At 34.3% G+C, this 13,128-nt stretch overlaps 2 protein-coding genes across 2 annotated transcripts; both read right to left on the bottom strand.

Moving 5' to 3' along the window:
• Positions 1–386: 386 nt before the first annotated feature.
• LOC106626257 (arrestin domain-containing protein 3) lies at positions 387–5,411 on the bottom strand. Its single transcript, XM_036378129.2, has 4 exons — positions 4,382–5,411; positions 1,623–1,972; positions 990–1,560; positions 387–932 (listed from the first exon to the last, which is right to left on the bottom strand). The coding sequence occupies exons 1-4, from the start codon at positions 4,491–4,493 to the stop codon at positions 646–648; spliced, it is 1,320 nt and encodes a 439-aa protein (XP_036234022.2). The 5' UTR covers positions 4,494–5,411; the 3' UTR covers positions 387–645.
• Positions 5,412–6,116: 705 nt separating this feature from the next.
• On the bottom strand, positions 6,117–12,435 carry LOC106623568 (arrestin domain-containing protein 17). Its single transcript, XM_014243127.3, has 4 exons — positions 12,027–12,435; positions 7,939–8,312; positions 7,278–7,881; positions 6,117–6,709 (listed from the first exon to the last, which is right to left on the bottom strand). Exons 1-4 carry the CDS (start codon positions 12,154–12,156, stop codon positions 6,441–6,443), a joined length of 1,377 nt encoding a protein of 458 aa, XP_014098602.3. The 5' UTR covers positions 12,157–12,435; the 3' UTR covers positions 6,117–6,440.
• Between the last annotated feature and the right edge of the window lie 693 nt (positions 12,436–13,128).

The following is a 13,128-nucleotide window of genomic DNA, read 5'->3' as shown; positions in this document are numbered from 1 at the left end:
AAGAGAGAAAATGTTTGATATCTCACTAATTTGAAACTAAAGATTGATGATGCTAGCGAGTAAAATACGGCTTACCTATACGTGTAAGATGTTTCCTTAATACACCTTATTTTTTTTTTGACTGCCTTATAGATAAACACTGTCTCTTTTCCTCTACATCTCGCATAGATGCCTAACATATCACCAGCATCGATCACATGTCCTTCGAGAAAACAAATGTTTACAAAATTTTGAGAACGTTCCACATACTAAGCTTACAACTCGAATACTTTGAAAACATGTTGCTTCGAGTTTAAAATATATATTTGAAAGATGAATGTATAAAATACGAGACTGTCGCTTGCACTACAACAGCAACATAAGAATTCAAATTGAAAAAAAGTATATTTGCTTGTATTTAATCGAAGCTAACATATTTTATTAATTTCTAAAGCAAATTTATTTACAGAACAGTTTGCGCAAGCGGTATAAATATCAAAAGGAAACTATAAGTAGTCACCACGCAAAAAGTTTTTTATGGCTTGTGACAGGAAATCTGCACCAATTAAGCGATCTTCACTGTAATAAAATTTTCATTGGTAATCAAATCACTGATTTTTGCTTATAAATAATTTTTTAACAAATCGCAAAGCGTCTTCGCCATTTCTAACTATTCCAACCATAGCCAGTAGCGGCGCGTGTCGCTGAATGGGCGGACTCCCGATCTCCTAGCTGATAAGGTGGTGGTGCAGTATTCGTTGAACCCGTAGCAGGCGATGTCAGCAATAGTGCATCGACCTCATCACTTCCTACGGCAGACGGCGCTGTGGGCACGGCGAAATTCGTGTACATTGGATATCTAGGTATGAATTCATCGGTGCGATTACGCTCATTGACATCGCGATCGATAAACTTTCCACCAATGGTGGTGGCCTCATCGAAGGAGGGTGGCTCTGTGGAAGGTTGAAATTTTGTAAAATTCGTTTAATACTTAAGCTGAATTCACTTACTGAATTTTTCATAATTCGGTGGCGTATCACTGCCGGGCGGTGTGTCCGGTGTATTGGGAACTCCTGGCGCCGTCGGCAACAAACCGATTGCATTCTGTGGATTTGTAGCACTCTGCGCCAAAGGCACTGTCCCAATTGTTATGGGTATAACTATTTCGGAGTCTGTGTGACAGCAGCCGGTATTTATGGACATTTTAATCTCATAACGTACACCAATTATATAATTTCTATTCGAAGTAGGTGGCACAGGCGGTATTAGGAGTGTACCATCAATTAAGCGCTTAGACAGTCTCAAGCATTGCATACCCTGAGCGGTGCGTGCCAATGTATTGCTGTGATAGCGCGTCTTTCTATGCGGCGTATGTGCTTCAAAACTGTAAATCTGTGTGAGTTTTAATTCAATACCATCATCTAAATCATAGCCGGTCGATTGATTGTCTATTTCGAGTTGATATTTAATTTTCTGACCAGGCGCATAACCGCCAAATGGTATGGTAAGCGTTGACATCACTGGCCCGGAAGAGCACGGCCAGCAGCAAAAGTATTTGATATCCTCACTTTTAATCGGTATCTGAAATTATGGAATTTAGTGTAAATATTTATATGAAAAAAATAAATATATTTCAAACCCACCAATAACTCCGGTTGCATGTTCAAATTCACCTGATATAAAACAGTTAGCGGTTTTTTGAACACATTATCGAACCGATATGGTCGATTCACCACTAGCGAGAGTTCGTATGCAATTTTTCCATATTTCTCCACACACGATGTTGGACACTCCAGCGGTAATGGTATGCAAAATGTGTAAGTATATGTGCCGGGTTGTAGTGTACCCTCGCCATGTACGCATGTTTTCGAGTGTAGATAGGTTTCGTTAGCGCGATAATATTCATTATAGTGCTCAGTTTTGCCATCCCTAGAGCGTGTACGGCTCTCTTCCCAGCGCACCTTTGCCTCGCCGACAAAGAGTATGTAGACCTCTGATTTTGGTAGCAAAAGAATGAAAAAAAGTATATTTAGATATATATACTATATATAACATACAGGTGGGTTGAAAAGTTTCTGCGCTCGAAATGAAAAAATACTGTTTTTGTAACAAAATATATATTTTTATTCAATACACTTATTCCAAGGATCCTACAAAAATTTTATGCCATCCCTATAATCGCTTTCCGAAAGCTCTGCAAAATACCCCACGGCTGTAATAGCTAGTAGTCCCTGCGAGCCAAATATGGTGAATACGGCGGGTGCTCAAGCAGTTCATACTTTAATTCGTTGAATTTTTCCATTGTAAAAACACCTTTGTGACCAGCTGCATTTTATTTTTTTTTGTGCTGCAAACCAGGTCTTTTTTCATAAATTTTTTCATCGAGCTGATTCAAAAGTCTGCAATAATATTCAGATTTGATTGTTTTACCTTTTTGCAGATAATTAATCACCAAAATTCCTTTTTCATCCCAAAAAGCTTTTCTTCTGATCGTTGTGACTTTCGTTGGAGCTGTACGTCCATTATAGACGTTCTTATTTCAATTTAGGATCATGATGGTAGATCCAAGTCTCATCCATAGTTATAAAACGATGCAAGAAATCGGTTTTATTCGGCTTAAAACGCTCCAAGCTATGCTCAGAAATTTGTTTTCGATCCAGTTTTAGTTGAATTGTTAACGTGTGCGGCACTAACTTTTCAAACAGCTTTTTCATATTTATTTCTCCACGTTAAATACGAAGTACTAGTTCACCTGAGATGCCTATGGTATTAGCAACTTCACGCTTAGTCAAACTTCACTGTTCGATCTTCACTAACAACATTATGAGCTTGCTCAATGATTTCAAGTATGATTGCGGTTTTTGGTCATCCTTCGCGTGGATCGTCTTCAAGCCTATCTCATTGAACTTTATTTTTTGTTTGTCTAACCGTTATGTCTAACTAAAGATATATGGATTAATTTAATAGTAAAAATTAAAATTTTAATTTAAATCAAAAATAAAATTTGATAAAATATAAATGGCTTGAATGTGGAAGTTAGTCGACCAGTGCTCTTGGTTTTTATTTTTTTTATTTTTCAGTTAGGTATTTGGGATTAAAAATCCAATTTTTGTGATTAAAGTTTTTTTTTTTTAATCCCAAGAGATTAAAAAGTTTTTAGTTTTTTATTCCGTATTTTTGATAATATTTTTTTATCCGGTATTTGGGATTATATTTACAAACACGAGATTAAAGGATTAAAAAATTAAAAAAAAAATCTTATTACAAATGTTAATTTAATCTTTTTTAAGGCATTTTTTGCAACACTGGTCGTATTTTGAAAATGTATATTTATTTTGCATAATCATATGGGGCATTTTGTATACTTATAGAGGATTTTGAGCGTATGAACAGCTAATTTCTGCCTTTAAACATTCTGAATATTTGCATTAATGTTTTCAAGTTTTACTTTTAGCTGAAGCAGAAATGCCCCAAACAAATATTTTATACGGTAAGGAAGATAAGTATATCCAATAATCACTCAAAACTAAAAATGTAACAAAATGCCATCGAAAGCTTGATGATTTTTTTGTGAAGCTTTTGCATGCCAGAGGTACGCTTCATTAAAGCAAATGCTATCAAAAAGAGTTCATAATTATGAAATGTGAATCATTCGAACAGCTTTTAAGTATGTATATATATATGATTAAATGTGAATAATTGCAATTATAGTGTAAACTACTAATTTCCAGGGAACAGCAGATCAATTGCTATTCATTGTTTGGAGATAAATAAAATCATTTGTTAGTAATTGCTTACTATTTAATTTGCATATATAATATTATAAGTAGCTATATACACAATACAATTTACATTACGCTGATTAATTCGAAAAAGTTAAATATATTTAAGTGCTTTGAAATTTTATATTTTATTAATGGGGGGGTTTCTAACTTGTGAAATCAAAATAATCGCTTTGTATTTATTTGCGTATTCTGATCGATACATGTTTCAAAAATATGCTTTCAAAAATTCGAGCTTGAATCTGTATAATTACGAAAGTTATCGTCCGTTTGGTAGAACGGTGTCAAGCGCGCTGGTCCGCCGCGCTCTCACATTCCCCGTTTTTTCTCAGAACCACATTTTTCGAGTTGGTGGAATGGAAGTCCTACAGGCTGAGAGAAATGAGCAATCAGAAGTTTGTGTCTCAATGCTACTAAAATTTGCTAAAAATATTGAAAATTGTTCATTAAAAAAAAAAATATTTAGTAACAAAGAAGGAAAAACCGTCAATCCAAAAAATTTCAGAAAACACAGCAGATTTTTGGGCCAACAACGTAGAACCCCTCTTAACTTCACAAATTTCTTTAATTCTCTTAATTATTCTTTGAAATTGTATATTTAATATTAAAAATCCGCTTACCTCTAACGGTCTTCTCGCTGGTTGTGTGCAAATTAATGCGTCCATTAATTATTTCTCCGCTATAGTAAACCGGTTGCGGTCGATCGAATTCGAAAATACACTCTGATGGCATTGTTTTTGTATTTATTAGTTATTTTTTAGCGCGTAAACAAATTGACTTTAATTAAATACTATAAATTTATTTTCATATGTGTTAATAAGTTATGCGAAGACACCATGTTCTACACAACTGTCACAAGCAACAATTAAACCTAACGCGGCACCAAAAATATTCAACGCTGTACGTATTTCAATTGTATTTTTATGTTTCACTAAATCTTTTAAACAAAATTACTTAAACCCATAATACACTCTTATCAGCGCTTTTATTCCTGAACACATTAAAATTTGAAAATACACAATATATTGTACATTATAACTAAGTATTCATATATACGCGTATGTACATATGTATGTGATTATGTCGTATAGTGTAGACGACCAAACCAGCGGTGTTTCACAGTCTATTTTGGCTCCAAGCTGTCGCTGCATTCAGCGCACTGCCGTCTCACTGACTATCTAACAAAGTAATATAACAAATTCTCTAGCTCTGCTTTGTTTAGAAAGAATGAACGAAATGAAACTGTCTCCACTGGTACTTTGGAGCATTTGTACCTATACATCAACAGATATCGTATGTACATACATACACACATATACTCGTATGCAAGTGGAGAGCGCTAGCGTTGTCTAATGAGCGCGTGAGTTGTTCAGTATCTCAGCGTTGTTGGAGCATATCTATATGTACATATATTTACATATATGTTTAGCGTCTGAAATTTGCCATTAGATATGACGTCATCAACACGTTTTTTGTTTTCACATGATTTTCATGTTTGTTTATTAGGCGAGCCGGTTAAATATCACAGTTTAGCAGCTGTTTTTGGGCAGAGTTGCCATAAGTTTATATACACGAGTATAGTGAAAATAATACTTTTGTAAATATATGTTTTAAATATTTTTTTCAACGAGATCCAGATCTCTAAAAGATCAGCGCTAAGTTCCAAAGGTTCGGTTCCAAACATAAAACAACTATCTAATAGTGAGTCTCGAAGTAGACTGAGACTAAGAATAGAAGATTTAAAGACAGAAGATGTACGCTGCTTTAAATTTAAAGTAAATTAAACCAAAGATACCGCTAAAAATCTGAAATCTCCACTGGTTTTAAGACTTTATAAGTTTACGCTGCCAATTCAGCAACTCTTTAGTCGGCAGGCCAAGAGGCCAGGTGTTTCGATGTTAAATCAATCAGTTAAGTTTCTGTGAAAAATATAATTACCAGAAACTCTTAACTTAAAAGGATAGAAACAATAAATATATTGGTTCATCGCTGATGTTTCAGGAATCTTGAAACATTGAGCCGTGAATGAATTTATCTTGTGATGTTGGTGGATAAAGCAAACGATTGCATCGAGTCTAATATTAAAATAAGTGTAAAAGACTGAGTTATCATAGATGTGTTAGACTTTGAAAACGCAGTATGCCGGTGAGTAAGGTGACGTGCGTTAAGGTGCCTTGTGCAAACGATCTCATCAACCTTAACAAAACTTCTCTCAATTATATTATATATTAAGTTTTGACAGCTGGTTTGACAGCTATCTGTACGCTCAGCTATCTCTCTAAGTGTACGGAATTCAATACCTTTGATAGTAATACTCATTGTATAAACAGTTTTTGGTAATTGTTTGTGTGCTCATAAGGTTCATAAATAATTTTTATTATATCTTAATATTGTGAATTCTCAATTATCTTCAAAAGTTTCTTTGCGACGCTTGAATAAACTTTGTGTAGATACTCGCCAGAATAATACTACTATCTTATGGAGGTATATCTCAAAAATTAATTCAACATATTCATTCACAAAACATATTTAGTTTACATTATCCCATTTGTGTACAGATTAATTTTCTTTTTTTAACAATTATATTCATACAAAAAAATTAATGTTTAAAATATTGCACTTCATATTCTTGGCCTTCTTTTCGTTTTTTTATTTCCTCGAGAATTTTTTAATTTTATTTCATATTTGTATTGGCGATTCAGTTGGCTGTTGCTCTTTGACGAACCCTGCTGTATTTTCTGCCGGTCGGCGTCTTCTTCTACGACGTGGTCGCTTTTGCGGCAAATTCGGGGGTGGGCTCAAACCCCTGCTGCTGAAGGCGAGAGAATTTTCATCAATATTGAAGACCGGATAGCGTGGTGCGAAAGGTGCATCCACATTGACCGTATTGGCATCGTTGTCAGCGATATTTGTGCTCATGAACACCGCTTGTTCATAGGATGGCGGAGCTAAAAAATAATTGAGAGAAGCAAAAATTAATCAAACATTTATTAGGAAAGGCATAGTTTTTGAAAATATAACGAGGATGTTGAAGTTAATAATGAGCGCATTAGTTCTTGTAAAGTTTTCGGATTATTTCAAAACATCTGTTTGTAGTATCAAACGCTGTTACAATCAGTTTCCGAAACGGTTATTCGTTATGTTGGAGAAAACCCTAGATAATATTTTACACAGACATTATCGGATATTAATTGTAAGTAGTGATAATAATATGTCCGTCAGAGTTAAACAGTGTTTACCATTTCAGACTTTTCTTTCAATTGCTCGTTCTTTTTCTGTAAGTAATTTTGTTTAGCTATATATTGATGACGGAACAAACCTCCTAAACTCTTTAAAAATCTTAAGAGTGTAATAAATATGTGTAATGAACTTTCTTCTTGACTTCCTTTATTGCTTTCCTTATTGAATATGCCTACCCTTCCCTCTTAAATATTAAAAAAAAAATATATATAATGTGTGAACATTATATTCCAAAGTAATCGGCTCTATGCTATTTCGTAAAGGGTTTAAACTTACGTAGTTCCATCTCTTCTTCACTGATATCATCCTCACTCACACCAAAGGTCTCTATTTCATTTTCTAAACTGTTTTCTCTTAAAACAGCACGTGATGTTGTCGGCTGCATACTCTCTACTTCTCTCTCCTCCAACCAGTCCTCTTCTATCGTATTGGTCGTTGTTAACGGCACATTACCTATAGTTATCGGTATTGTAGTCTTTGGATTTCGCATTATGGTACTCATTACGGCCATAACGCACAACTCATAAGAGACTCGTACAATTTTGCTGATGTGTTCACAAGTTGGCGCAGTTGCTGGTATACGTATAGTCTCAGCGAAGGATTTGTGCGATTGACGCGGCACTGGACCGCACACTTTCTTAACGAGACAGATTTTCTCGGATACAGAATGCAAAGCAGGCGTCTCTGAGTTGTAGGTGGCGCGTAAATTTAGCATTATTATTAGTTTTTTGCAATCTGCTGCAGATTTATTGTCCACATCAGCGCTGATCAAGACAAACTGACCGGGCACATAACCGGTTTGTTGGAGATCAACTTTCATATGTACCGGTTTAGACAGAAATAAACATATATTCTCCATGGCGTCGTTGCTGGCAGGACTCTGTCAAAAGAGATACTTTATATTACACCATTGATGAGCCAATGTTATTTCACTCACCTGTAACAGTTTACTTTCTTGATTCAGATCTAAAAGCTTGAGAACTGTGAAACCGACGTTATGTATACGATCGGCAGCACCAGTTCTTATAAATGTCACTTTGATGAGGTAACGAATATGCCCGTAAGCGCCTTCAAAGGAAGATGGGCAGTTAGATGGTATGGGGCAAGAGAATGTATAGGTGTAAGTGCCCTCATCCATAACGAAATTATTGCCAAACTCGGAGCCTACCAAATATGTCGTAGACGCTATATAATCTTCCCGACCGAAGTATACATGCTTGTCCCTTGGATTAATTTTTGCTACAGCCAGCTTTTGTCCATACTTTTCACGCCACTGACAAGCAGCGAAACCACAAACTTGTAATTTAATGGCTAAAAGAATGGAAGAGCATAGAAACAAAGTTAAATAATAATAATAATATTGGGTTGCCAACTAAGTAATTGCGGATTTCAATTGCATATTTAGGTTTGCTGGCGTAGTCCAAATGTAAAACACATTTTGTTATTTGATGGCTAGCAATTTAGCTGTAAATCAGTAAAAAAAAGTATTTAGATCGGTTGCGTAGTTTTCGTTTGGCGTTCGTTAAAAAATGGAAGATCAAAAGGAACATTTTCGTCATATTTTGCCTTTTTATTTTCGCAAAGGGAAAAACGTATCGCAAGCCCACAAAAAGTTATGTGCTGTTTATGGCGATCAAGCCATAAAAGAACGGCAGTGTCAAAATTGGTTTGCCAAATTTCGTTCTGGTGATTTTTTACATCAAAGATGAAAAACGCTTCGGTCGTTCAGTTGAATTTGATGACGACCTAATCAAAGCAATAATCGATTCGGATCTTCACAGTACAACACGTGAGATTGCAGAGCAGCTTCAGGTATCACATACATGCATTGAAAATCATTTAAAACAACTTGGCTATGTTTAAAAACTCGATACATGGGTTACTCACGAACTGAAAGTAACGCATTTAACGCAACAATAAAGTTATTTAGTTGCATGGAAAAATAGTCTTTGATTTAAAAAAAAAATCCGCAACTACTTAGTTGCCAGCCCAATAAATCAATAATTTGAAAAGATAATATGTATATTGGTGGTAAATACTAAGAGCTAATACATCTTTCATATCACTGTTATAACAAGACTCTAAATTGTGAAAACTCATGAAGTTTACTGTTGTTTGATGTGGGAATTGTATCTCTCAATTGTTTCGAAACGAATCTGTTTTTTAACAATATTCAATAGAAGCACAGGACAGGCGGTGTTAGCTTTTCGTACCGCCTTTCTTCTGAAAAGACTGATCTGCAGCTTAGTGGGTTAAAATGATGGCCATTGATTCACACAAAGTTATCATAGCGATAGCACAATCTTGCTTATCTCACAGCAGTTTCGCAGTGTGAAGTTCATTGTGTCATTGGCCATTTGTTGATTGCTGGTGTGTACCAGCGTTAACCACTGCTGTGAAGCTTTCTCTTGTCCAATATTTTATGGACGATATCAATGACGCGTATTTTTAGATGTTTACGGTGTTAGCTTCTATCATTTGGTTTGCCAATGGATCGTGAAATGTTTAACTTTATACTCTGTGATAGCCGTTTTCGTAGCACCTGAGCGTGGATTAATAAAAATGACCGTGGTATTTTGTTGAATTTTGTTAAGCCAATTTTTTACAGTCACTAATCTTCATTTTTAGGTGCGATTTTCCTTTCAGATGTAAGAATCGAATCGTTTATCAGTAATCGCCTATAAGAATTTACTATATGATAATAAATTTCTGTTGCAATAATGGCGCCATCGGGCGGTGAAGCTAACTACTCGTTGTATTGATCTCGTAAGTCGAGATAAGGTGTTTCGTCAAATTTCCCAGACATGTACTCGAGTGGTATATATAAATCAATGGTCTATTCGAAATTCAGATTGTTTAAAATAAATGTGTTATACTTATTATGAAAGTGTTGAAAACCAAACCTTTTCTATTAATCCATGTAGCCTTAGAGTTTAATGTAAATTATAAACGGTGATACGATAAATCAACAAACGAAAACTCATAACAGCAAAGATAAGATAGTGCATATGTATTACATTTTAACAAGATATAACTCTGTTTTCACTGTTAAAAGGTATACATATATGCAAGTCAGATTTAATCATTGCATTACCAACACATTTTACCATATATAGTATATTTAATCAGCGTTGGTTATATACATATCAAGAAAATAATTATAAACTTACGCCCCATATAAAACCAGCATATTTCTAATTTACAATTCCACATTCTCGTGAATTTCTTAAGAAATTTGTTTATCAATATTCAACCTATTGAGTCATAGATGGGAAAAAGCGATTAAATATGATATGTGGGTGTAGGCAGCCAAATACTAATCAAATACATATGGTATATACAATTTCATGTATAATGAATAAAAGCCTAAAATTTGAAGAACTTTAAGAAACGAACGTACTATGGTAGAAATGTGGGCCACTAATATTTATCGAAAAATGTCTTAAGTCTGTAAGCATGTATATGCTTTTTAAGCATGTAGGCGAAATCGGCCACTTAGACAAATATTTACAAACTCAAATATTTAAGACTCGTATTTATAAGGTCTTAAGATACTTATTTGTGTCAAATCCACTTTAATAGAAAAGAGTATCTAAGCTAAATACTGAATGGGTTATATTCCACAAATGAGAATATACCAACAGAAAAGGGTTGAACTACCCGTTAGAAAACAGTTAGTAATAAATAAAATAGTTTTAAAACACTAATGAGATTGCAGGAATTTGACCGTGTGCAGCTGAGCCCAAGTTCATACAACTATTACTATCTTTTAAAGAGGTGGTTAAAGTCCTGTGCAAACTTATTGCACGCAGAATATCTATTTGGTTAGCCGGGGTCGATTCTGGGTAAGCGGTAGTTTAATCGGCGACAGTATTCAGAAAGAAATTGCGTAAGGATCACTAAAGATACTCGGGATAACTCGAGCTCTTCGTTTGCTATCGGTGGTTGTTTAACTTCAAGTACGCCATTCGATATACATATATTATATATTTAAAAGTAAGCTGTTACAGCAGACACTAAAGTATCATATAGCTATTATTGAACTCATACGTCTTGTTGAGGGAAAAATTTTAATTTGTACTCGGCTCAGGTCTGATTATTGATTTTATTGATTTAATTACAATATAGTTTGCTTATAGTTAATCAATAAAAGCAAGAGACACACTAAATATCAAATAATGTAAACGAAGTTGTCTGCGAGCTATAAAAGTAACTGATCTTCATTGTTATATAAAAGAGTAATGTATAGAGTGGATATCATTCCGTGTTGGATTGTTTAGGAAATCCTGAATATACAAGTATATAGTATTCTACGATAGAGACATAAGTCCTCATAGGTTTACAATGCGAAGTATCTTTGGTGGTCAAAAACAGAATTCGTATTTTATTCATATATTTTCTCTCTTAATATAGTATAATCTGCTACAGTCTTTTATTGTAATAAAATTGAAAAAAGGGCAATGATTAATAGGGTCATCGCAACACTTTGTGTATTCGACAACTTTTTCAATGAATTTGGTAATTTCAATTATAGCCAAATATAGTATTGTAATAAATGTTTTCTGATATGTTTCGAAGCTCAAAAACTACAAGGCATCTTCTTATATTATATATATATCTTATATACAATATTATATCGATCTTGATCGCATTACTGCATTACTTAAACTTATAAGTTCAGCCTTACGAGAAATAGACACATAATTGTTTTATCTATAATAACCAGTTGGTCAGCAGGTGTTGGTTGTTGTCATTGAATTTACTTTTTGAACTTAAAATGCAATTTCATTTAATTTGTCTAGATTCCATTGTCAAAACAATATAACCTCTATCTAAAGCGGTTGAATTAAATATGCACTTCAGTATTGAATTGGTTGCAATAAATTAATATTTATTTTAAAATTTAAAGTAATAATACAAAGTTAACTCTATATACACTCTTGCTTCACTTCACTTCTGGTTCTAATGTTTTCACATATTACAATAGATGTGAGATTTTAGAAATTTGAATTTCCAATTTTTTACCTTTCAACTTTTTTGCCTTCTCCAGCGTTATAATCACTTTACCACTAACAATTTGACCGGTAAAATAAGTGCCGAAATCATTTTGATCAAATACAATAACACAATTATTAAATTTCTTAGCTTCACTCATCTTCAAATCGAATTGAAATTCAGCAATTGCTAAATTTTTATTAATTTCAAATAAATTTCCAACACGAAATCATAGACGTTCACGAAAAATTTGAAGACTCTGCTTCAATTTGATAAGGTCGTTCGTCTAAAAGTTTTCCTTTATGTGCGTTAGCACTGAGATCACGCTTTCGCCACGAAATCTATTGCAGATGGTACGACCGCACACCAACCGCAACACCGGTGAACTGAAGCAATAATAATAGTTAATAATGTAGGTGATCGCGCAGTTACGCCGCAATGGACAAGCAATATGCGAGTATGTGCGTAATTAGGTGAGCAGGTGCTTATAGCGCTGCGATGGCATGGATGTGTGTGTGGGCAGCGCGGTATCATAAAACTGCTATTCTAATTTTTATCTGTTTTGTTTCTGTTGCTCACTCGCATTAACGTGCACACTACTCGCACGTTAATGTTTGTTCACTGTTAAAGATAATTTGGTAAACGTTTCGGTGTATGCCTGATTTCACGAATAACTAATAACGATTTACAGAAACGTACAGCAAAGATAACATACACAGAATAATAGTTGATACCAAAATATGCCCTTTAAAAATATATGTGAGCAGGGTAAAAAATTGTTTATACCCTGAACATGACAGAAAGAAATGGCGGAGATGCAATAAAACATATATATTTATAAATGAACAGCGTGGTTGAGTCGAGTTAGCCATTTCAGTCTGTCCATCTCTATATAGGTGAACTAGTACCTAAGTGTTTGAGACATCGATCTGAAATATTGCACATGTTTTTTTCTTTCCAAGAAGCTGCTCAATTGTCAGAACTGCCGATATCGGACCACTATACCGTCTAGCTGTTATACAAGCTGAACAATTAAGGTCAAGTTCTTGTATGAATAACTTTTGTATTTCACAAGAGTATTGTCCACAGAAATTTTCGAAATTATTATTCAGATCAAATGCCATACAAACAG

The sequence above is a fragment of the Bactrocera oleae genome, chromosome 2 (assembly GCF_042242935.1).
Source record: "Bactrocera oleae isolate idBacOlea1 chromosome 2, idBacOlea1, whole genome shotgun sequence".
In the NCBI taxonomy this organism is placed as follows: Eukaryota; Metazoa; Arthropoda; class Insecta; order Diptera; family Tephritidae; genus Bactrocera; species Bactrocera oleae.
Note: the sequence above shows the minus strand (reverse complement) of the source record. Positions and strands in the feature narration are given on the sequence as shown.

Coding starts and splice junctions, on each gene's coding strand:
- LOC106626257 (XM_036378129.2), bottom strand. CDS start 4,493: ATGCCATCAGAGTGTATTTTCGAATTCGATCGACCGCAACCGGTTTAC. Junction 1,561..1,622: donor ACATGCAACCGGAGTTATTG/GTGGGTTTGAAA, acceptor CCATAATTTCAG/ATACCGATTAAAAGTGAGGA. Junction 933..989: donor ACCGAATTATGAAAAATTCA/GTAAGTGAATTC, acceptor AACCTTCCACAG/AGCCACCCTCCTTCGATGAG.
- LOC106623568 (XM_014243127.3), bottom strand. CDS start 12,156: ATGAGTGAAGCTAAGAAATTTAATAATTGTGTTATTGTATTTGATCAA. Junction 7,882..7,938: donor AAGAAAGTAAACTGTTACAG/GTGAGTGAAATA, acceptor CTCTTTTGACAG/AGTCCTGCCAGCAACGACGC. Junction 6,710..7,277: donor TGAAGAAGAGATGGAACTAC/GTAAGTTTAAAC, acceptor ATTATTTTTTAG/CTCCGCCATCCTATGAACAA.